At 40.1% G+C, this 23,919-nt stretch overlaps 4 protein-coding genes across 10 annotated transcripts in view; 2 read left to right on the forward strand and 2 right to left on the reverse strand.

Annotated features, from left to right (window-relative positions):
• Window positions 1-11,970, forward strand: part of lgr6 (leucine-rich repeat containing G protein-coupled receptor 6) — a 34,987-nt gene extending 23,017 nt beyond the window's left edge. Inside the window, exons 5-18 of the mRNA XM_079359360.1 lie at window positions 1,618-1,833; window positions 1,978-2,049; window positions 4,030-4,098; window positions 4,926-4,997; window positions 5,133-5,204; window positions 5,671-5,739; window positions 6,255-6,326; window positions 6,603-6,668; window positions 6,786-6,857; window positions 7,256-7,327; window positions 7,866-7,991; window positions 8,827-8,981; window positions 9,548-9,628; window positions 9,776-11,970. Coding sequence (XP_079215486.1) covers window positions 1,618-1,833; window positions 1,978-2,049; window positions 4,030-4,098; window positions 4,926-4,997; window positions 5,133-5,204; window positions 5,671-5,739; window positions 6,255-6,326; window positions 6,603-6,668; window positions 6,786-6,857; window positions 7,256-7,327; window positions 7,866-7,991; window positions 8,827-8,981; window positions 9,548-9,628; window positions 9,776-11,031 — 2,470 coding nt within the window. The 3' untranslated portion in view covers window positions 11,032-11,970. The remainder of the gene's footprint in view (window positions 1-1,617; window positions 1,834-1,977; window positions 2,050-4,029; window positions 4,099-4,925; window positions 4,998-5,132; window positions 5,205-5,670; window positions 5,740-6,254; window positions 6,327-6,602; window positions 6,669-6,785; window positions 6,858-7,255; window positions 7,328-7,865; window positions 7,992-8,826; window positions 8,982-9,547; window positions 9,629-9,775) is intronic.
• A 108-nt stretch (window positions 11,971-12,078) lies between these two features.
• On the reverse strand, window positions 12,079-14,431 carry ube2t (ubiquitin-conjugating enzyme E2T (putative)). 4 transcript variants are annotated; one of them, XM_079359359.1, is made up of 7 exons: window positions 14,239-14,424; window positions 13,960-14,069; window positions 13,749-13,818; window positions 13,556-13,661; window positions 13,332-13,379; window positions 12,862-12,945; window positions 12,079-12,397 (listed from the first exon to the last, which is right to left on the reverse strand). In XM_079359359.1, exons 2-7 carry the CDS (start codon window positions 14,066-14,068, stop codon window positions 12,302-12,304), a joined length of 513 nt encoding a protein of 170 aa, XP_079215485.1. In that variant the 5' UTR covers window position 14,069; window positions 14,239-14,424; the 3' UTR covers window positions 12,079-12,301. The 4 variants fall into 4 exon arrangements, with proteins under 4 accessions (XP_079215485.1, XP_079215484.1, XP_079215483.1 ...); XM_079359358.1 differs by having other exon boundaries at window positions 13,332-13,430; window positions 14,239-14,420; XM_079359357.1 differs by having other exon boundaries at window positions 13,332-13,430; window positions 13,749-14,069; window positions 14,208-14,431.
• A 1,189-nt stretch (window positions 14,432-15,620) lies between these two features.
• On the reverse strand, window positions 15,621-17,318 carry LOC306833889 (putative methyltransferase YdaC). Of its 3 annotated transcripts, none has more exons than XM_079359504.1 (4): window positions 17,265-17,318; window positions 16,504-16,771; window positions 16,234-16,414; window positions 15,621-16,027 (listed from the first exon to the last, which is right to left on the reverse strand). In XM_079359504.1, exons 2-4 carry the CDS (start codon window positions 16,756-16,758, stop codon window positions 15,837-15,839), a joined length of 627 nt encoding a protein of 208 aa, XP_079215630.1. In that variant the 5' UTR covers window positions 16,759-16,771; window positions 17,265-17,318; the 3' UTR covers window positions 15,621-15,836. The 3 variants fall into 3 exon arrangements, with proteins under 3 accessions (XP_079215630.1, XP_079215631.1, XP_079215629.1); XM_079359505.1 differs by lacking the exon at window positions 17,265-17,318 and adding an exon at window positions 17,176-17,235; XM_079359503.1 differs by lacking the exon at window positions 17,265-17,318 and adding an exon at window positions 17,164-17,235.
• A 63-nt stretch (window positions 17,319-17,381) lies between these two features.
• Window positions 17,382-22,913, forward strand: etv7 (ETS variant transcription factor 7). 2 transcript variants are annotated; one of them, XR_013780426.1, is made up of 10 exons: window positions 17,382-17,872; window positions 18,032-18,201; window positions 18,323-18,487; window positions 18,573-18,755; window positions 20,034-20,135; window positions 20,267-20,398; window positions 20,954-21,096; window positions 21,288-21,388; window positions 21,467-22,495; window positions 22,531-22,913. XR_013780426.1 is itself a non-coding variant. In XM_079359502.1 (9 exons), the coding sequence occupies exons 2-9, from the start codon at window positions 18,039-18,041 to the stop codon at window positions 21,636-21,638; spliced, it is 1,161 nt and encodes a 386-aa protein (XP_079215628.1). In that variant the 5' UTR covers window positions 17,382-17,872; window positions 18,032-18,038; the 3' UTR covers window positions 21,639-22,913. The 2 variants fall into 2 exon arrangements, 1 of the variants encoding a protein (XP_079215628.1); XM_079359502.1 differs by having other exon boundaries at window positions 21,467-22,913.
• The last annotated feature ends 1,006 nt before the right edge of the window (window positions 22,914-23,919 follow it).

The raw sequence follows: 23,919 nt of genomic DNA on the forward strand, positions 1-23,919 counted from the left end.
TGGAAGTAAAACATTTTCACTAAGTACAGCTTCGGCCATCTGGAGAACTGAACCAGTGGAGGCAGTTCAACAGATCTCCTGGATCATTTAAGAGAACTTTTTTTTCTTCTTTATTTCAGTCTCCTGTAATTGTACCTCAGACTTTGATGTGATGGACAGGAAATAGTTGTTGCTTTATTGGCTTCTGTGGAACATTCCTGGTTCTGTCTGGACCTTCTAGAGACCTGGCAGGTCCACCCAAAGGAGCAATTATTATTTTGCCCTGGAGAACAGACCAGAAAGTTGAAGGGTCTTCCGTAGCTTTCATCCTGCGATTTGGTTCAGGGACAAACAATGTCCACAGTTGTAGAGCACAGGATGCACAAGGATGGTGTTTAGCAATGGAAGAAATGTGTGCTCAGGAAATGGACAAGAAGAAAATTTCTTCGGGCTGTTAGTGTGTGCACTCGCGCACAATCCTGTGTATTTACATATGAGCCACAGAGTGTTTTCCTGTGTGCATGTGTGTGAGCATCTGCCAGTGTATACAGTTGCCTCTCCTGATGGAAAAATTCCCTCGGGAGAAGAGCTCAGAGTTCAGAGTTCATGTTCAGATTTCACTTTGATGATACTGTTTGTTTGGTGAAGCCTCCGAGGGGTAAGGATGCTTAGGAGAAGTTGAAGCACAAGAACGAAAGAGCCATAGGAAAAGATTGATAAGGGAGAATGTTTGACAGACAAATAAGAGTTAGAGTGGTACTCCGGGGGTTTCGAGCAGCGGCGAGTGCATCAGCGACGGTGTTAAAAAACAAAATGTGTTCCTGAGAGGGGGCTGCAGGGAGGAAAAGGAGATTAATGAACGAGTGTGAAGGGCCACAGGAAGAAGAATAGAAGGAGGAAGTGGTTATAGCTTGTCAACTCTGCCCCGAAGGGATCATTCATCACTGTGGACAGATTGTGCATTTACATGGGTGTGCTTGTGTGTCACAGTCCACTCTCAGAGCCTGAGGTTTGAAGGGCACTGAAGAAAAGAGGGGATACAGGTTTATTAAGTTTGAAGTGATAGCAGGGATGAAAATGTTTTCAGGAGATAGTGTGAGTATGTCATAAATTCATTAGCTGTTAACTAGCGCCACGATCACGTCCCGAAAATGTCAGGGAATTATCAATCATCAAAGAGAATCCAAAAGAAAGAGACAAGGAGTTGGGAAGATTTGAATATGCATCTTAATGTCTCTCTCTCAGCCGTCCCCGTTTTCAAGACTTCAGTGAGGTGGGCTTTATAAGACATTAATAAAGCAAGTTAAAATAAAAAAAAAGGCCTGCCACAACCAATCCTACATGTTTGTGTCTGTTTCGCTCATCTTACATTTCATACATGTCTGTGCTGGTAATGCTAGACATGGCTTATTTAGCATGGGAATAGATCATAAAAAAGCCACTTCTAAGAAGCTCTAGCAAAGATGAAAGAGAGAGAATTAAGGATTCATAATTCTCATAATAATCTTCCTGGAAGCCGAAGTGTTTTAATGTAACAACACACAACCTGTAAGCACGCACAAGCATAATACACATGCAAAAATACTGTGCCTGGACTTGATGATTACCTTGCTAAGCTCAGTCCCTCTAACCCCGCAGGCGTCTTGATGCTAACCTGTTGTCTGAGGTTCCGGCTGGGGCCTTTCGAGGGGTTTGCGCTTTAAGGCACCTGTGGTTGGACGATAACTCCCTGACTGAGATTCCAGTGACAGCCCTGGACTCTCTGCCCTCCCTTCAGGCCATGACGCTGGCCCTCAACCAAATCACACATATCCCCGATTACGCGTTTACCAATCTCTCTGCCCTTGTTGTACTGTGAGTAAAATACTGATACGTTTATTTAAGACTCGCGTTTGTTTTTCATAATTATTGGTGGAACAGAGTCGCAATGATTGCAGTGAAAAATCATGGTTGAAAAGAGTTACTTTATTTTATTTTTTTTATTTTACGTTTTTACAGGCATCTCCATAACAACCAGATCAAGAGCATGGGTGAGAGATGTTTTGAAGGTTTACACAGTCTGGAGACACTGTAAGTAACACAACACACACACACACACACACACACACACACACACACACACACACACACACACACACACACACACACACACACACAATAATGTACATGTTCCCTCCATTAGACACACACAACCTCATATACACACACCCTAAAGTTGCAAATCACTATTTCTGCAAACGCTGATATAAGCTTTGTAATGAAACGTATTAGCATTAGCAGAATAAACATTCAGTCATCATTATGATATTGTTAATAAATTGTTAAGATATATAAAGTCCTCCTTGTAATATTTACCACTATAAGGAGTTCCACACACACACATTTTGCATGTCTGACTGCACTCCACCTTACATCTTTGTTGTGTTAAGGACTTTGGTGTTACCCGCGATCATAGTGTGCCAAAGTAAAAAGTAACCAAGTGTGCCAAAGTAAAAAGTAATAAAGTGTGGTGCTAAATTGCTCAGTCACAATGATTAATAACACAGGGATTTTAGCAGGTGCTTGGACGGTTCTCAAAACAACAACCAATAAATTCCTGTTTGATTACCCTGAAGCAACATCTAAATATTCCTGTGTTTTGTAGAAGGTACTGCAAAGCAGTCCTGAGGTCAAACGGCTCAGCAGGGCTACAGCAGAGTTGTTGGGGCATATACTATATGTGCCGTAGCTCCCATAACTAAGTCCTTACCACAAACCAATAAGGAAATCTCAATAAACGTCCTAAGTCTTAAGAAAAGGGCAAAGCAAGAAAGCCATAGAAACAAAGACAGAGCAACAGTTCTTCCTGCTAATGTCACGGTGGTCTGATGAAAACAGTTTCTGGCACGCTGCTTAACAACCTGTTGAAGTGTAAAATATTATGCGTTTCTTTTTATGAGCATGTGTGTGGGTACATGCGTGAGTGGGCAAATGAACAAGTACTTCTGTCTGTGCATTTTGCACACACAAGCATGTGGCAAGCTTAGCGGGGAAACTTTAAAGCCATCATCCGTGCAAGGACTTGTGAGGGAAGGGGACGCAAGTCAGAGCCACGGTTAAGGAGATGAACTGAAACTAGAGAAAGAGAAAAAGAGCGATGGAGCTCGCCGGACCAGAATAGTGTGTGTTAAAGCGTTCAGGTCGTCAGCGGCGACAGGAGACAAACAATTCAGCGGGATAAGATGACAGGTGTCACTGACGTGGGGATCGAGCTGGTATGAGGGGTTAATCCCCCACAACGGCCTCGCATATGAGAAATACGAGAGACCATCTGTATCTCCACCACCCTCCCCAACCCCTAGTGCGTATTATAAAATCATTACTAAGAAAAGCCGGCCAGGATATGGTCGGAAAACCCAGCACACACATAAAAGACGGAGAGATATTTCACAATATCCACTGATTCATGGGAAATATTTAAAAGTACTTCATCAAAGCATTTGTGTTGTCCTAAACTTGAAAAGAGTACAACAATCTGTTTGACTTAGTACTTTCAGAAATCCTCTGTTCTAAATACCTGAGGACCTTCAAAAGCAGCACATAAACATGCACGCATAAAGAGGCTCATTTTAACGTGGCAAGCAACATACAGTACACGACAGAGATTTACCACATTATGCACACGAGCACATCCACAGTAGTGATGTACAGACAAGCGATACAGTGAAATCTCTTTTCCTGCGAGCGGAGAAATGAGCTTTCTGATCTACGGCAACACTTGTTTTGATACAGCGTTTCCTGGGAAACTAATCAGAGACAGACATAAAGAATGGTTTCAGTGCAGCAAAAGGGCAAGGGTCAGATCCAAACTTCACACTCAACAGCTGTCAGCCTGTTTGAGTCGAGAGGAAATTGCTTCTTCTACGTATGCATCCAGAAACACTTTCTCACACACGGAGAACGCAAAACATCCACATATGGTCGATCGAGATATAACACCTGGGAGATAAAACCTCAAAGATGCCTCGGACCTGGAGTTTAAGAAGGTATCTTGCTGTTTTTCTCTCTCAGGGATTTGAACTACAATGATCTGATGGAGTTCCCTGTGGCCATTAAGACACTGAGTAAGCTTCAAGAACTGTGAGTCTACACTCAATCTGTCTCTCCCTCTCACACACATGTGCACGCACACAGACACACACTAGTGTACACACCAGCAGGTGCATGTCCACAATTTTTTGACTGGGGTGGCCCAACTGGGGCATTGACTTCTGCAGGGGTGGCCTGAAGTGTTATATGCACTGAAAATCCCACAAGTAAACATAAATAAATAAATAAATAAATATTTACCCATTTATTCTAATGACTCAAAAAGGCGACACAATTGAAACGTAACTTTTCTAATGGGTGATCTTTTTCTTTTACTGCTGTTATTCCGCTATATAATACTGTTACTGCAAAAAGCTCTAATACCGCAAAAAGCTCGGCCACCTCTAATACACAGGCGCGCACACAGAAACACAAAAACACACCTGCCCGACATGACTATCATGGTTCTGTTATCCCAAGTAATCCTGTTAAGTGATTTTAATGTGGCACTCGGATACAATCTCTCTCACCCTAAGCAGGTGCTGCCTCCCACGCACCCGCTCGCCTGCACATACACACAGACGTGCATGCACGCATACACAAAAAAATGTTTTCCCTCAGCCTCAGCAGATGTTCTGCAGCGTGTATATGTGTCACTAATACAGCCTGTGTGCGCATGTTTACATCTCATTTATCCAAAAATGTTTTTCAGCTGCGCAATGGCAGGTGCAACATGAGGACATATGACTTGACTCCTGCGCAATAAACACACACTGTGTCCTCTAAATACACACACTCAAGGAAAAAAAACAATCGGAAACATATTGATAGACGTTTTGACTAACAGCATTTTTTTTTTTTTTTTTTTATATTTGCAGGGGTTTTCATAACAACAATATCAAAGCCATCCCTGAGAGAGCCTTCGTGGGAAACCCACAGCTTCAAACCATGTGAGCTTAATGCTACAGTGTATCAGATAAACAAATACTTGCTATTTTGTGTCAACATTATGTATAGCATAGCTCGTTCCCCAAAACAAATTCATCAAAATATGTCAAAATCAATTTGTCTTTCATTTCTTGCAGTCATTTCTATGAGAACCCCATCCAGTTTGTCGGAAAATCCGCGTTCCAGTTCTTACCTAAGCTGCACACACTGTAAGTATGTGGTCAGTAGAAACCATTCCAGTGAGTTAGCCCAAACACTGTTTAAATCACCCACTGCCCTTCGCATGGAGAGTTGAATGGACATGTGTGAGGGCCTACTGAATTATGTCGTGTTAGAGTATTGCTGTGCTGCGTGCTGATGTGGTAAGAGAAAGTGTGTTGTAAGAACATGTTGAATGGTGTGACTTATGATGTCTAGTGAGAGAGCCAAAACAGCTTGTGTTGATGTTGGAGGAAAAGTTTGATGGCTGAAATGAGCTGTTAGAAAAAGTCTGTGTCCACACAAGTGTGTGTGTGTGTGTGTGTGTGTGTGTGTGTGTGTGTGTGTGTGTGTGTGTGTGTGTGTGCGCGTGTGTGTGTGTGTGTGTGTGTGAGAGAGACAGAAAGTGAGAAAAATAGGGAGAGGGGGAAAGTAAAGGAGGAGAATTTTCTGACATTTTTCTCTGTTCGGCCACAGTTCCCTTAATGGAGCAACCCAGATTCAAGAGTTTCCAGATCTGAAAGGAACCACGAGTCTGGAAATTTTGTGAGTGTCATCTTCAACTGTAACATAACACCGAATTTCAAAAGACTGAAATATAGTCCAAATGATTGTACTTTGTAATATATTTCTAAGTATATCAAAGGACATGAATAAAGAAGCGTGGATGATGAGCATGAGGTGTTAGACACGTAAAAAGACTACAGGCAAGATGAGAATATGTGTTTTGGGATTCCAGGAGAGAGAGAGAGAGAGAGAGAGAGAGAGAGAGAGAGAGAGAGAGAGAGAGAGAGAGAGAGAGAGAGAGCGAGCGAGAGAGAGAGAGAGAGAAAGCGAGAGAGCGAGAGAGAGAGAGAGAGAGAGAGAGAGCAAGAGAGAGAGAAAGAACAGGAGACTCAGAAAAAAAAGAAAGAAAGGGGTAAGCTAGTTATGCCAGCCACTGACAGGTTTGGCGAACCTACACAGCTCTCTGTCTAACCAAGTTAGACTCACAGGACTGGGGGATCCTTTCGCTTGCTTGCACTTCAACAATGATCAGAGGATTCTCTTTTTCTCTATAGGACGCTGACTCGAGCAGGTCTCTCTGCTCTCCCTCTGGATCTATGTGAGCAGCTGCCTCGTCTAAGAGTGCTGTGAGTACACATACAGACACACAGGGAGGGGGAGTAAGAGGTACAAAAAATGATACCCTACTATGGAGAGCTGTGCCCCCAAGCAATCATTCGTACAATCACGGAGCTATGAAATCCAATCATCCCCCCCTCCAAATTGTCCTGCTATATCGCCTTGCATACAGAGCTGACTTCACCCGAATAATACTGTCACCCTCATAATTTCCCACGAACACATTCACAGCTGGTCAATGTGTTTATCTCTGCTTTGTGTGTGTGCTTTTTATTTTGTTTTAGGGAGCTGTCTTACAACCAGATCGAGGATTTGCCCAGCTTTTACCACTGCTCTGCTCTGCAAGAGATGTTAGTTCAACCTCAAACACATCGACATACAAGCATGAATCAAAACTATGTTTTTTTTTTAATGTATTCCACAAGACAAATTCCAGTGCAGTATTGTATGTCTGTGTTTCTCACCAGAGGGCTACAGCATAACCAAATCAGAAGGATAGAGTCAAGCACGTTCCAGCAACTCACCTCTCTAAGAGCACTGTAAGTCACCAGTTGTCACTTTATATCACATGTCACATTTTCATAGTAACTCATTTTTGAGACAAGTGGTGCTCCATCTCGGAGCCAGTACTTCAGAAAGAGATGTCAAGATATAGTGTTGGCATTTGATTAACAGGTGAAGATTTGTGTTGGGGTTCAAATGTTTTTTTTCATCTAAATGACTCAATCTTTGGTGGGAAAATCACTCAAGTTTTTTTTATCGTAAGAAGACAATCAAAGGGTCAATAGCAAGAAAGGTTTGGATGTGTTGGTCAGATGAAGCCATGTAGACTTATGGCCAATCACTGACATCTAGTGGTAACTGAGAAATTAAAAAAAAATGAAAATGTAATTCCTTCCAGTAAACTTCAGTCCACTTTGTTTCTGCTTCCTTCCAGGGATCTAAGCTGGAATATGATACAGTGGATCCACATGGATGCTTTCACTGCCCTTCACTCTTTGACAAAACTGTGAGTAAACACAGAAACACAACCAGACTCTTCCCCCTTCATCTCCTCTTTCCGCAGTGTCACTTTTCTCCCCACAAGGCATGCTGAATTGGAGCATCTTTAATTAAAGTTTAGCCGTATGACAGAGCCTCCGCCCTATACAAACAAGTTTAAATTGACTGTGTGTGCCACAGAAAACCTGTTGCCTTTGGCTGACTCTACAGAGAACACTGAAGTGCATTCATTGTGATGAAAACTCCTCTGTGTGGCAAGGAGACTAATTTCAGTTCATGCCAATATAAACTGCTTTTTGTGTGTTGCCTGATTAAAGTATGTCTGTCTAAACAAACAGATAAGCTACATCTGAAGAAAAGGGTTATCTGGTGAAAGTTTGATAAAGAGCCTTGTCTGAACAGTTTAAAAAATATCTAAGAGACAAGGTCTTTTTGTTCCTAAAGATAACCTTCGGCAAGAGCTTTAATGAAAACACATTTTTTAAAACATTGACTTGGCCTGGCCTGACACCCAACCCTTTTGTTTCTTTCTACATTTACCCTAGGGACCTTACTGAGAACCGCCTCAGCTCTTTGCCTGTAGTGGGCTTGGGAGGTCTCACTCATCTCAAGCTGAAGGGAAACACAGAGCTGTTTGAGGCCTTCAGTCCTGATTACTTCCCCCATATGAGGTAACAGATGCACATAAGCACACACACACAGTCTTTTATTTGTTATTACGTTATGTTGTACCCAGTGTGAAATTTGTATTTTTCATACACGCAAAAAACTGATTCAAGATTGCCGACTTGCCCAGGTGTGTATCCTCTGGCTCTAAGGAACAATGCTTCGCTTCCCATCCCTTCAATTAACCTTCCACTTGCAATTTTCTCCTAACATATATTATCTTTTATTCAACAAAAGCAGCCAACAATGACAATATGCGAATTACAGTGTATCCCTGCAAGCCATCTGTAAACTTCAACAATAAAAAGCATTTATCAGCAGCAAGTTCATTCCTGTTACAAAAATCCCTGAATGTTTGGAGAGGTGTAATAAAGTACACAGTACCGTGTCAGAGTGTGGATTTCAAAGAAACAAGAGATATGATTAAGTGGCTGTGTTGACATTGGAACATCATCCAAAACAGAAACTGCAGAAAATAATTGAAAAAGCATTGTACTGCACATATAACTTTGTGTTTGGGTCAAACCCATCTACACTAATGTCAGGTGATCTAGTACACATCTGACAGTTGTGTCTAAAAAGGAAAAGCAATTTTACTTTTCTAGGTACTCAATTGTTACAGGAAAAGAATCATAACCTCTACAGTTTTTTTTAAATGTTATTGTAATAAAAACCATTGTATCTAAAAGTCAACCTGATAATACTCGAGCTAAGATACAAACTGAACACAAAGCAAGTCTTTAGTTTTTATGATTTTTTTTTTTTTTTTTTTGCTTCTTTCAGTATCATTTAGGCATCTATTAGTTATGCTCTAACTGATAATATTTCTGTTTGATATAGGGTAATAGAGATGCCTTATGCCTACCAGTGCTGTGTGTACGGTGCCTGTGATAACTACAAGCCTACTAGCCAGTGGGACACGGAGCAAAGCAGCACTGATGAGGACTTGCACAAGAAGACTGTGGCCATGTACCCAATCCATGCTGACACACATTGTAAGAAAACGATTGATTACTTTATTAAAGCATATGCACAGAAATAACCCACAAGGTAAACAGCCAGGAGAACAGATGAAATAAAAGATTAAAATCTCAGCCAAATACGATTGTGCTCACTGCCGAATTAGTGAGCCAAGCCCAGTTGAAAAAGGACAAGCCTCTGAAAGAACGTTCATCTGGCTATTATGAAATATAAACACCAACCAAAATTATGTTGAAATTAAGATGAAAATTGCCCTTTGTACCACAAGGTAGTAAAAACAAAACATGATTATTCCATGAGACATCCTCGATTATAATTCATTCCCCATTGTGGGAAACAGTCATGCCGATGAAATTTAATTTGTGTGCCAAATATCTTTAAGAAATGTTGACTTAGTAACAAAATAATGTCAAATAACCTCACCTTCTCGCTATACTGTTCTGTGCAAATACTGTGTGCATGTATCCATTCAAAGTAAACATTAGTTAGAATCTCTCTCAAATTAGACAGGACCGGTAAAACACATTTGCCCAAAGGTGATGAACTTGTACTTTTGTAACCTGACAACGGTTTATTCCAGATGACCCTGACCTGGAAGAGTTCCAACTAGAAATAGAGGAATCCAAACTACAAGCCAGTGTTCAATGCACGCCATCACCAGGTAACCAAAGCTACATGTTAATGGATTATGGTTTAGTATTCATTAAAGAGGAAGATTGCTTCACCACAAGCACAATCAAAGGAAAAGGAGCCATCATTTCCAAAACAAATTTCTTCTTATCCATATTTTTTATTTCTATTCTTTCAGGTCCTTTCCGTCCCTGCGACTCACTGTTGGGCAGCTGGCTGGTTCGAGTGGGCTTGTGGTCCATCTCCTTCGTGTCTCTTCTGGGGAATTCCCTCCTGCTACTGTCCCTCTTTGGCTCACCTGGATACTTGTCACCGCTCCGCTTCACTGTGGCCTGCATGGGTGCTTCCAACCTGTTGACTGGTGTTTGTACATGCACCCTAGCTCTTGTAGATTCGCTAACCCTGGGGGAGTTTGGTCATCACGGTGCGCGTTGGGAGGGTGGTCCTGGTTGTCAGGCTACAGGTTGGGTCTGGGTGTTCGCATCTGAGGCAAGTGTGCTGCTGTTGACTCTGGCAGCTGTGCAGTGTGGTGTGAGTGTGACGTGTGCTCGTGCCTACGGGAAGTCCCCATCCCTTGGGAGTGTACGCACATGTGCACTTTTCTGCCTCGCTCTTTCCCTCAGCCTTGCTTCTCTCCCACTCATCGGTGTTGGGGAGTATGGGTCCTCCCCTTTTTGTCTCCCCTCACCCTTGCCACCCTCGCCCTCTCAACTTCCATCCTCTTTGGGCTTTCCATTGGCACTCATTATGATGAACACTTTGTGCTTGCTCATAGTCACGGGTTCCTACATCCGCCTCTACTGGGAGTTACTGAGGGGAGAGTGTGAGGGTCTGTGGGACTGTGCTATGATCAAACATATTGCATGGCTAATATTCACCAATGGACTACTTTATGTACCGGTAGCATTCCTCTCCCTCTGCTCCCTCCTGGGTCTCCTCTCCCTGGGGGAGGAGGTGCTAAAATCAGTTCTCCTGCTTCTTCAACCCCTGCCTGCTTGCCTCAACCCCCTGCTATTCCTCCTTTTCACAAGGGACCACTCCCAGTTTTTCCTCTGGCCTCACCCTAAAGCACGACCACAGCTACGCCGGGATCCAACCCTAGACTCGCTTGTTTCTGTGGAGACAGAAAAGAGCTCCTGCTCTGATTCGTCAACACAGGTGTCACTTGCTGATGCTGACACCCTATACAGTGGGGGGACCCCTCTGCAATCCCAAGTGGATCCAATAAGGTTTTCCCATTGCTCCTCTTCGTCTTCTGTTCCCCTTATCCCTTGCCAAATACCTACTCCCACTGCCAGGGATAGAGACAGGGTGGCAGACCGAGGGAGTTTAAGCAACAATGATTGTCAGAAAAATTTGGATCAAGAGGTGAATCATAAAACTTGCCTTCTCTATCACTCTTCCATGATTCCCTCACTCAACTCACATCCATGAACCTTTAAGCTAGCGGTCTGAGTTGCTGGGACACTCTGGACACTCAAGGACTCATCATTGTTCAGCAACAGCAAGACCAGCTCTGGGTCATCAATCCTCAAGCACCTCAGAATGAGACGATGCAGAGACTTCGGAGTACTCGAGAGAAGTGTACGAGAACACAACAAAGTTCCCTTCATGATAGAGACAGTAAGGGGAAACACACCGACCAACATGACAAAAATCCAGGAACATTTTAGAAACTACTAAACGGACTGCCTCAGTCACAGACTTGCATGACACTAAGAAAGCTCAAATAAAGACTGTTTGCCACATGGAAATCTACGCATCAGACAAATCAATTGTGTAGCAAGGGGCTATTAGGTAGAACACATTAAATGTAATTGTTTATACTGAAATGTGATCATGAGACTTGCAGCTTAGTGGTTACAAAATGTGTGGTTATATTTTAAGTGGAGTTATCTATTTTTTATATATGTGCTATCCTATTGCAAATGTCTGTTTCAAAGAAGATAATCACACACCAGGACATCTGGCCAGAGTAAGCTAACTATTACATACACGGAAATGTCACACATATTTTTCCAACTGAATTAAAGCTGGTTTTAATGTGTTTTATTTTGTTGTAGCAAAAATGCAAAAGAAAACATATTGCACATAGTTTCATATATGGTTTGTCAGGTGGTTTTGTCTCAAAGAAGCAGATACGCAGACTGAATTTGGTGTAGCTATCTTTCTACAGACATTAAAGTAGGCTAACAATATGTACATACAATGTAACTACCTCTGAACTAGCATGGTATTGACCCACTAAAGCCCTATGATGGTGTCCTTTTTTATATGATACACAACAAATATGTAATTTTATATAATATTAAATAAATCTTTAGTTTGTAAAAAAACAAAAACTTGCTATTTAGGATGTACATACTTTGTATACAACTGGTAAGCATATATTTGAATAAAATGATTATCTTCCTAAAGAATACATCACTTTTCTTACACTGAAAGTATGGAACAACACTGCAACAAAAACCAAGGAATACATTGTATGTTACACACAGAATAAACTTTAATATCACGACACAACCATAAACATTGCAACAAATGTGTCTCAATTTTTGGTTTAGGAATATATGCAGAGTATGTTGATGCTCGGAAGAGCTAAATAAGGACTTTAATTTCACTAATTAAATGAGACCAGTGTGAAAAGCATAGATGGTACAGTGTGGAAAAGAGACACTTGAGGTTCTATTGAGTGAAACAAAAGCTACAGACAGGTCCTCTTTGCTGGCTCCTCTGCCTCCTGTTGTGCCACTCTTTTGAGGAATGAAGGATTATTTTCTTTGTTGCCATCCACAACTCCCTGAACACAGACAGATTCAAACTACTTTAGACGGTTACTTGATGCCAAAAACATTGTTTATCAATGCCACTCACATCCAAAGAGATGAAATGTTGAGGACACATTTTAGTAAGACTCAAACAATCCTCATCACCTTGTTGCAAACTGGTATTAAATTGGTGAACAATATTCTATTGAAGGGGCACAGCACCCCCTTGTGTGCAAAATATATCACACATAGTTACACATTAAAGAAAGCCAAACAAAAATGTGTTGCCATCGAGCACAGCACAATACTTCTATTTCAAAATATACAACTTCTACTCTAAATACAGTGATGATACATCAAATATTCTAAATGTAAAAAAAAGTTCTTCAATAACAACAACAATGCAGCCTACATTGGAAGGCCAGTCAGTAAGGTCAAATGTAAATCATAGAGGTTTAGAAGGAAAATAACAGCTGTGACTGCTTCAGCCACTTACCGTATTCTTCTGAACTGCATGTTCTTGTGTCCACTTCTGGGCTTTCTCCACAAACAGCTGCTTGTTGTATTTGAATTCTGATGACTGCATTCAAAATACCTTTTATAAGCATTGCTTTGTCGATCAATGTGGTACAGTTATAGATCGTTCATAGTATCACAATTAAAATTCTATCTCGTGCAATTTTAAGATTTCAAGAGGAAGAGAGCTTAAGGTTGTGTCAAACTGATGCCTACACCAGTTCCTCTAGCATTAATAGAAAATTCTGAAAAACAGAATCTGAATAGTACATTTAATTTATTCTCTGGTGCACACCTCAGGGATAGTTAACTGCCTCTAAATCATTACAATGTTCAAAGGAGGGTTTTGCAGACACTAATGATATTTTTACCACATTGTGTTTCCCTTCTGAAGTTTTGTCATCCTAACACAAACTATGACAATTAAGAAGACAAGACTGTCTGACTCACAATATCAGCCATGAGTGGATCATCTGGATTGGGCTCAGCCATGAGAAGCTGAATGGAGGTAAGGACAGTGGATATGTTAAGGGATGGCTTCCAGGCTCCCTGCATACAGAGAAGAAACAACATTAAAAAAAAAAAAAAAAAGGATTCTCAGTTCACATCAGAGAAACAAAACCGAACAGTATGAGTAACAGAGCAATGTTAGTTTACTTAGAATATGTTTTAACCTTTGGAGGGAGTTTTAGAGCATCATGACAGATTCTGCCTGAACTGTCGATGTTTGGATGATAGATAGGGGTCAGAAATCGAATTTTGGGCGGCTCAAATGGGTACCTAGGAGAGGAAAAGACTACATAAGTAATACATTACTGCAAAAATCTAATTTGATGTGAATACGGGGGAGATGTGTTTCTAACTTACCTCTCAGGGACCTTAATTTCTAAGGAAAAGAGTCCACCTTCATATGGAGTATCTGTGCCACCCACAATCTCTGTAAACCAAAGGTAATGTTCATGGAGGTGCGTTAATAAAGCAAACACGGAGCTTAATTTACACGTCATAAATTGCTGAGAACAAATGCAGAAAATGGATATACTTTGAAAGCTGACAAAAAAAAGCCAAGAATACTTACGTGCCCGAAGATCGTCTATTCGCTCCTCGGTCTGCCAGCATGTAATCCCGGGAGGAGGCTCGGTGCTGAGCATCTGAAGTTCACGCTTCAAACGGGAAGCCCTCTGCATCCTACCAAGCGATGAAACGCCAGGAAATATTAAACTGACCTGACAGAGAATATTCATTATACATTCATAATATTAGTAGTAGGCTATGTGATGGGTGTGTAGTGCCCAATAACAACAACGTAGTTCAAATGAAACATACTTGTGCTCGATGTTGAACCACAGTCACTTACTTTAACAAACGTCTCCAACTTCACAACCGCTATCGATTTAAAATGTACCCTTAAAAGGTCCAAAACAGTCTAAAAGAAATATTTAAGTCTTGGTTGCACTTTTCCCTCGTCTCATCAAGCCGCCAGAGTTTAAGTTCTTCTTCTACGGTTTAAAACGCGCCGCGTGTGAAGTCGGACGACCACCTACCGCCATCTAGCGTTCGCGTTCTTCTTCTTTTTTTCAAACTTCATTAAACGTTTTTTATAACAGTACAAATGTAGAAAACAAGTACATAAAATTGCAACATTAAACATTTTAACAATTGTCGTGTCAATATTAGGACGTCATTTCAAAATATACAAATTAAATAACAGTCTTAAAGGAACAATAAATAAGGTCTGAACTGAAAAGAAAAAGAAATAAATTCTAAAGAGACATAAATAATGAACAAAATATACAATGGTATATAATGTATTAGTTTTCCAATTCTTTGGGAAAGTTTTTCAAAATATGATATTGTTTTTGCTTTTTCCCATTAACTAATTTTAAGGACTTGAGATAGTTTAAAATCATTCAAAAAAGGAGACAAAATTGGGGGAAAACTTTAAAAATCTATTTTTGTGTATAAAGAATTTTGCCAGACACAGAATCATGTTAAGACAAAGTTCTTCATTTTTATTGCATTGGGTTGGCATGTACCGCAATCTTTCGGAGTCAGTCAGCTTCTACATTGTCCCAAATTGTTCCTACAGACTTCCAAATGACACTATGAGAGTATTTCCCTTCCTTCCCTGTTTACTAGATCCTGGGTCGATTATGGTCTTCAATCCTATTCCTTTTAAATAGTTTTCTTTAATATTTAATAATTGTTACTTTTACATTAAGGAGCTATAACTGTGTGACAATATAAAATGATCTAACAGGACTCAAATTGTTAAAAGAAACCCATGTTATATGTGAATGAAGCTCAAGATATGAATAATGTTATCTTCACTGTCAGGATTGCAATAAGCTATTAAGCATACACACACGAGACCATTGGAATGAAAGTTATTTGCAAATGGCCTATGGAAATCATTGACTGGTTATTACGTCTTGATGCATGCTTATCTTTTCCTTTTTGTTTATTTTGATGTTCTTGTTGTGCATTCTTTTACATTTTGAGTATGTTTTTCAGGAAGCTATTCTTCTATTTGCTTGGACTACTTTAATAACTTCTGTGTTACATGTTACCCGTTAGCCATTTGACAAGCCCCTCTTGTTTTAATTGGCTTCTCGAGCACCTTTCTTTCAAAAGTCATCCTTTTTTTGAATTAACTAATCATACTGTCCGTTTTTTTTGGGGATCTATTTTGTTTGTTTGTTTTAAGTGCATGAAATTTAAAAAAAAATCACACACAAGTAAAATCACAACTTTATTCTTTTAAATTTCAAAACATTATCGGATTTCAACCACCCAACTTGATGATTTTGGTCATCAAGGTCAGAAACATTTCTGAACAGTATCTGTTCTTCATTATCAGAAATTACAACATTTCCATGTCGTCAATATGAATGTAGTCTTTACAACCACAGAAATGGCATAGAACACATACAGTGTCTTAATTCTAATTAGGTTTTAGGCAGTGGCATAGATCACCTGAAAAGTAATGTGTTTGTGCTGTCTATCTTCCATTGTTACATCAGAGAAGCCAGTGTCTCTGAGAGCAGCCATGTAGTTCTGTGGGCGCCAGTTCTCACCTGGCATCACTCGCTTTGCTGCCATCGTAGCCACCATGGAAAGCCTCAGTGTGGTCACCATTAGGCCTCCTGTGGTTCAACAGAGGAAACAAATTATGATATTTAATCAATAATTGTTTTATCACAGTTTTTTTTCTTCTAATAGAGTCAAAAGCAGAAGAAACGTTGAAAATGAAAAGACTGTTTGAGATAGGTTTTCTAATGGACGACAAAACATGCACTAAAATAAAGGAACACTTACCAGTACTTACACAAAAAACAACATTGTGTCTTACCTGGTTTCATTACCCGGCGTATCTCTGTCGCTGCTTTCCTGAGGTCAGGCCAGAAGTAGTAGCAGTTACAGTGAAAGACTTTGTCCACAGAGCTGTCTGACAGAGGCATTGCTGCCACATCACAGTGGTGAAGGGTCACTTTCCCACTTGCCACAAGTTCCTTCATCTGATCACTTGCCATCTGCAAGAGAAGAGAAATAGAAAAATAGTATTCCAAAGCAAGTAATCTTAAAACCTAATAATGCTATTCCCTTAGTATTTATACTTCACCTTATGCATGTACTCCGAGTAATCCACCCCTATAAGGTGGCCTGAGGGTTCTGTGAGGAGTTTGGCTGCTGATTGCAGACCGAGTCCTGGGCCATGCCCGAGCTCAAGCACCGTGTCCCCAGATTTGATCCCACTCAGCTGTACAGCATTCTCCTCCAGGAGACGGTTACGCACTGTGAGAAACCTGCTGACCAGATAACCTGTCACTGATCGTGTTGGGTGGCCCAACTGTTTCCCAAGTTTTTCAGCCCACATCACTGGAGAGTATCTGGAAAAAAAGGACACATCTGAATTCGTAAACAGACAGCTAAACCAGTATTTCATGAATATAACCAAAAATATGCAATCCACACCATCATAGCTTGGATACCCTGTGATCCCATATATTCTTGAAAGAGAACTGGTTACTATTAATGTGTGGATGAAATGCTTAACAGGTCATATTATCCATCAAATATAGTTGGAATTAATATCTGCAAAAAACATGAATAAAAACAAGAAACTAATGCATTGTTTTTTCCAGTCACAACTTTAAATGCACTCTAAAGTTTCCAAAAGGTAAAACGGTTTGAAATTGTACGTCTTTTCTACAATAAGAAAGACATCAATGTGCACGACGAGAGATAAAGACCAGAAATAAGTATCAGAAATAAAACACACATTGTCATTTACCGGTTTATATGGTAGGCTAGATAGAGCCACTTTCATTTTATAGGTTGTAGCATAAAGCAGACTGCTGCTCTCTTGGATTAACACTTTACCTTGCTCGTAGTGTAGTCTCGGGGAGCCTCTGGTCTGTTTATGTTTTCTCTTCCTGTAGTGAACAAAAGGGGAGGAGCTACAAGAGCTACTTCAAGGTGCACTTATTTTGTCTTTCGTGCGCTTATTTTCTTTACCGCTGTTTTGACTCACAAACTTCCGAAATGTAGCTACATTTATTTGGGGGGGGGGGGGGTTTGTAGGCGAAAGTGTGAAAAATCGACAACTGTTTTCTATCAGGTTGTATTTGATTAATTATGCAACGCAACTCCTGTTAATAATATGAGGCTGGGCGCTCTACTTGTGCAGTGAGAGTGTTTTTATTTTTATAGTTGCTTCCTCCAATCAGACTATGTCGCCCACACCTCCTATAAGGATTACATTTCTTTCGTTTTCATTTCCCGGAAAGGTCGAATGTGAAAGTAGTGGACTTGTTTCTTAGAAGCTTATACTTTAATGTCTGTAGCCTATTTAAAGTTCGCAGAGGTTTGATCTGCGGTTTATTTCCTTTGTTGGTCGTCGTTTTACAAGGATATTATCCATATTACTTATGTGAATAAAACGGTAAAACGTTCCCATGGAAAACACTTAACCGTCACTTTTGACCAAGGTAAGTTAAGTCTTGAGAACAAACGTTGACAATTACAAGCAAAGAGTGCGAACATTTTCAGGGCTACTGCGCGTTTTAAATGTATTGGTTGTTTAAAAAAATCTCTGCAATCTCAGTATTAATCTCTGCTTTTTATTGAATTTGCCTTGCACTGTGTAGACTACTTATGGATGTTTCGCAACAAGAAAACAGCGCAAACAGTCCTGCAACTGAAATGCATGTTGGGCAAGTCAACATGTCTCCCAGTGTGCTTCGTTCTTCCCAAAACCAGCCTCCTCTTGCCAGTCCAACCACTCAGGAGGACTTGTGGCATCTGCCTGGACAGCTGCGTGAGTCTCATTTCTCTTTGACAAAGACTACCTGAAAGGAACAACTATAGATACAACACTATAGATAATAAATTATACACTTGCAGTATGTTTTTCTGAATGATCTACATCTGTTTTAAAGGAATAAACCCATCTTTGTGGGATAAGGAGGATGTTGCTCACTGGCTCCACTGGGCTCAGAAGGAATACTCACTGCGAAGGCCTGAAAAAGGACATTTCGAGATGAATGGTCGAGCTCTATGCCTGCTCACCAAAGAAGACTTCAGGCGACGCTGTCCCAGCTCAGGTAGACATGTATATGCAGAAACCCACAGTCATGACTGGTTTTGTTCCTGCATTTTCATTTGTGACCCCTTTGTGGTCCTGTACAGGTGATGTTCTATATGAAATCCTCCAGTGTGTGAAACAGCAAAGGAGGAATGTTGTTTTTGAACCCCTGAACACATCTCCCTCCCTGTCAACTGGACACCTCCAGGTCCAGTGCCCAGTCGGAAATCCCATACCCAGTCAAACTGTAAAAGAGCTTCAGCCTGATACAGTCCATGACATCCCAGGTCAGTAATAATTACATGTTGACTGAAGATACATGCAGAACAATTACAACAACTTTAATCTTGAGGATTTGACTCTCCCAGAATCAATCATTATTTGTAAAGTGCCAATTCATAAAAAGTACTATTTCAAGTCGCTGTACAGGTTAAAAACATACTCATAAAAACAGGAAAATGCAGATACAGATATCCAAAGATTTTAAACTTAAAAAACAACAAAAACAAAACAATGCTTTAATACAGCAAGTATCTTGGTTATGACCTACTGACAGCAAATTTAGATATTACATGTTTTGTGCACAAGGCAGAGGTGCAGATTGTGAAAGAGTGAATGCCCGTGCTTAAGACACACACTGTGCATGAACTGTGTCCACACACAGTTGGTTGAGTTTATTGCATAGCAAATAAAACAGGTTTTTTTTTTTCCTGGTTAGAGTTGTTGCAGACACATCCTGATCAACCACATGTACATGTGCAAACACATAACTCAGGAATTTGTATTCTTACCTCAATGTTTTTATTGCATTTTTGAGGACATTATTGGCTTCTTTTCTCCAAACTCTTAAGTTCAACCACGACAGATGCATATCTGCCCCGAGCTAGTCCAAATCATCAAAAAATAACCTTTACTTTCGCTTTACATGTGAGGACCAGGAGATAAGGAAGTAGCAGTTTATGACTTGTAAAAGTCCTGCATTCAGAAATGTGAATAACAGGGAAAAAAGTTTATTGACTGATTTAACGGTATCCCTGTATCATATAGCCTAAGATAATATATGTAGGTTACAATCAACACATCATGTTTTGCATGTTGTGTATGTAAACAGATTATTTACTCATCAAACAAATGTAGAGATTTATTTTCATTCAAGGTCTCACTTTATACTGTATGTTATGTCTTAGAACAGTTCCCTCGTAATAAGTACTTGTTGTTGCTCTGCTTCTTTTTCTAAGGTCACCTTACCTGAAATCTGAATACAAACTTTACTGTTCCTGCCATAGTAGAAAGTAGGATGTGTGCCAGTGGGTGTGACTTTATAACTTGAAAACGAACTGTCTTACAACTCCAAAGTCCAAAACATTAACTTTGTTCTGAATACTACTGTATGTAAACGTAAAGTAGTGGATTGCCTCTACTGTATATGATATACCTTGAAGTTGGTTTCAGATAACCCATAACATCTTAAAGCTGCTGTAAAATCACTTTTGCTTTCAGTTTACTCTTTTTTTACAGTTCCTTGTTTTTCTTTCCCATTGTGTACCTTGCTTTCACAATTGCAGTGTCGGCAGTTGTTGAAACCTGTGTGACTAGCCCGCCAGAGTCCGTGTCACCCCCCAGAGATCGCCCCGTGATTACCAACCCTTCTCCAATCACAGAAATAAGTTAGTGTAACAGACAGAAACATCATACACATAATGCATACCTTTATGTGTTGTTTTTTACTGTGAGGCCTGATTATCTGTCCCTCTGTCTTTTAATTAATTTCTCTTTTTTGTCTTTGTTGGATTAACAGCTGCCTTTGCATTGGCCCACAACCAAGTTCAGTGTCCTAAACAAGAAAAGAGCATCATAAATGAGCCTCTCAACCTGTCCAATCGAGAGAAAACAAGGAGCCCACTGCACAAAGCCAATGGCCGCATCCCAGGTGATGTTAGATTAACAATCAACAGTTTCACTGCGTTATTTTCCCTGAAAACATATACAAACAAATGTATGTTTACTTTTTTTGGAGAGGAAGCACAGATAATAATGATCACTCCTGAAAGTGTGTCGCGCAAATCTGACCACTGGGGGGCAGCTTTCCAAAAACTTGGAACATTGAAGCAATTAGCTTATGTCACTGAATTAGCTGCCATAATAATCAATTATCACTCACTCTGCAGCCCCAGGCTTTGAAAAAGGCTTTCTGAAATATTGTCATTCAGCCACAATTATTACTTCTGCTGTTCTCTTGCCTGTAAGGGTAATCAATGGGTAATAAACAACAGAAAATGTTTGTTTTTTACTCTTAAGTGACAAGCATAATTTAACATACATGATTATACAAGGCTTTTGCACGGTGTTGGATTTTGATTTATTTAATTTAATTATGGGTGCTTCATAGAGCCTCTTATACAGTATCAGTACTCTTACTTCTATGGACAAATGTTGATAGACATGGAAGTTTTGTCAACTCGTTTCCCTTTTTGTCATTTGCCAGAGTGCAGACTGCTGTGGGACTATGTGTATCAGCTGTTGTGTGACGACCGGTACCAGGAATACATCCGATGGGAAGACTGGGACAGCAAGGTGTTTAGGGTGGTTGACCCTAACGGGCTGGCACGTCTCTGGGGAAACCATAAGGTGAGCAGGCATACACAGATTGAGAGTAAAATAAGTAAGTACAAAGGAGATGTGCGGCTCAAGCCCGCTTCAGAGTGCTCAAAAAGCGGATTAAAATCATGTGGAGGTCCCCTGAAGATCGGATCAGAGTAATAGTGCTAACGTACCATAGGGACTCTGTGATGTGAAATGTTTTTTATTTTATTTTACAGAACAGAGACAATATGACATATGAGAAAATGTCCCGTGCTCTCCGTCACTACTACAAGCTGAACATCATTAAAAAGGAGCGAGGGCAGAAACTCCTCTTCAGGTCTCTTCCCTTTTCAATTACTTCACTCTCTTCCTGTTTTTTTCCAACACACATTGATCATCATTACTCTTTTCTCAGGTTTCTGAAACTCCCACTGGACATGAAGAAACAACAGGTGGACCCTTCAGAATTCCCAGAATGCGCGTCACCTAAAGACGAAGACCTTGCTGACAGCAATCCTATATACAAGTTCAGCGATGACCATTTTGAGGTTTCTCCTGATCATGCTTCTCCACAGCCTCCTCCATAAAATAAACTGCACGAGAAGTCTTAAAACGCCATCCAACGTGACACATTCTTTACAGAATTAGGCAAAGATTGTTTGCAGTTTGACCGGGAATAATAGGTTTAAGAGAATGTTTTGTTTGCACAGGAATTTTTGTACTGCGACTTTGCTGTGAATTCATGTGTGGATGTATCATTGATTAATCAATCTTTATTTGTATAGATGCGCCAAATCATAACAAGTAGTATCTCAAAACGCTTTACAAAAAGCTGGTGAAGGATCGTAATCTTTGTCGATGAATATTACAATACAAGCTGGTAAAAAGACCATGCTCATCGTTATGTTACAAAAAGCAGGTAAAATACTTATTGCTATATTACAAAGACTTGGCTTAATCTGTCATAGGATGGAAAGAAAAAAATTCCCCTTTAACAAGCAGAAATCTTCAGCAAATCCGGGCTGAGCCAAACGGCGCTGAACTTGGAAATGGGATAGGTGGAGATGGGATAAGATGCAGGGAGAATGATGGGGGAGGAAGGGGGTCAGTTGTTCGGGCAGGCCATCCTCACCAACATTCCCAAGCTCAGGAGCTCCCAGAAAAAGATGTTGGTAATTATAAGGAACACTAATATAATGTGAAGACTTGAAGAAATCAAATCGATATTAAAACAACCAAAGAGCAGGTTAATTGCCAATTTGTGCACATCATATAATTTATGTCACAAATTACTTTTTAAAATGATCTCAAATTGAGGGATTCAGGGAAGTTGACTCACAATGTCTTTTTCTGCTTTGTCAAATAAATATATTTTTAAGTTCATTCGATATGCAGGTGCAGTGTAAGACAAGTTATTGCGTTATTGTTTTAGTGCAGGTGCTCAGTATTGACTGTAACCCCAAGCAATAGAAATTTTAGAAAATATAAGCAACTTTCCAGGCAAACAACTTTTGCATGAATCATTTTGCCTCACACAAAGTTGGCAGATAAACCTGCAGATGGTGCTGTTGTAGTATGCTAACCAGCGTGCCAATTGCTGATAAAAAGCCTTATGCCCTAGACCAGTTCTTTTTTTAAAGTGGAACCCCAGGGAAGGTACCAGGGGTTGCCATGGAAACTTGGAGGAATGATGGGGTTATATTGACTTCACAACAGCATAGGAGCTGTGGCTATCCAATAAAATGATGACTTGAGTCGTAGTTAGCTTTACTTGCTGCCTGCTGGCTCTTAACATCTTCATAGAAAGACAGCGTAAAAACTGTACCACACGAAATAAAATATTTGAACATTTTTGATTACCATATGTTGTTTTTTAGTCTAAATACATATATTGTATAATATATTGGTTTTTCTTAAATCACAACAAATGCAATACTTTTAAATGTAAATTGTGGTTTTAATCTGAACTATAAACAAGAAGTGCTAGAAATAAGTGCAAAAATGACTATTCATTTACTCACAACATTGCCTCTGTGGTGTCCACAGTATTGTTTGCAAGTGATGTGGTCACATTCAGCAGGCTTTATAAAAATAGGTAACAGGAAGTGGCATAGGTATCAGCATAAGAAACAAACGTTAATATAAAAGACACTTCAGAATAACAAAAACAAGTCCAGCCATTTTACCATTTTATGCCAAGACGGGAAAGACAACAAGAAAACACCATTTGTGACAATAACATTTACATATATCTTTTTAATTGTCATTAATAACTGCATATCAAAATGTGTTCTTTTTCTTTGCTAATCTTTCAATTGAAAACACCGCTCTCGAGCCATCTGCACCTAGCATCTTTATTCAAGAGACACTGATAGATCAGAAAGTTGCAGTATATGAAAACAAGCTGGCTAACTCCGATTGACATTGCTCAAAAGCAGAGGACTGCTGGCAACCAGACTGACATGAGCTGCAAAAAAGCCACAGCCACAGCCACCTGTGTGTCTCAAACTCGTGTATGAGCCAGCATATTCTGTATAAAGATATTACTCGACTGTTAAGAATGGCTGAGATGTGCCCAGATGTGTTCTGTTTCGAGACCCTCACAAGTCTTTAAAGCCACCTAAATGGGAAAAGACACTTAATAAAAGCACTGCTGCAGAATAACACAATTATTATGAAAAAAAAAAAGATGGAATTTGGACATTTTGCAAGAGAAAGGTCCCCAGCTCCCACTAATTGTATAAGGTTTCCTTGGTAGGGCAAAGTTTGGAAGCTACAGTGGAAACTCTGAGACTGACATTGTACAGTCAGCTGTATTTGTTTGTTTTGGACATTTCCTAGAGAGATAGCTCTAAGAATCCTAAACTT

Source organism: Symphodus melops (genome assembly GCF_947650265.1).
Source record: "Symphodus melops genome assembly, chromosome: 13".
NCBI classification, from domain to species: Eukaryota; Metazoa; Chordata; class Actinopteri; order Labriformes; family Labridae; genus Symphodus; species Symphodus melops.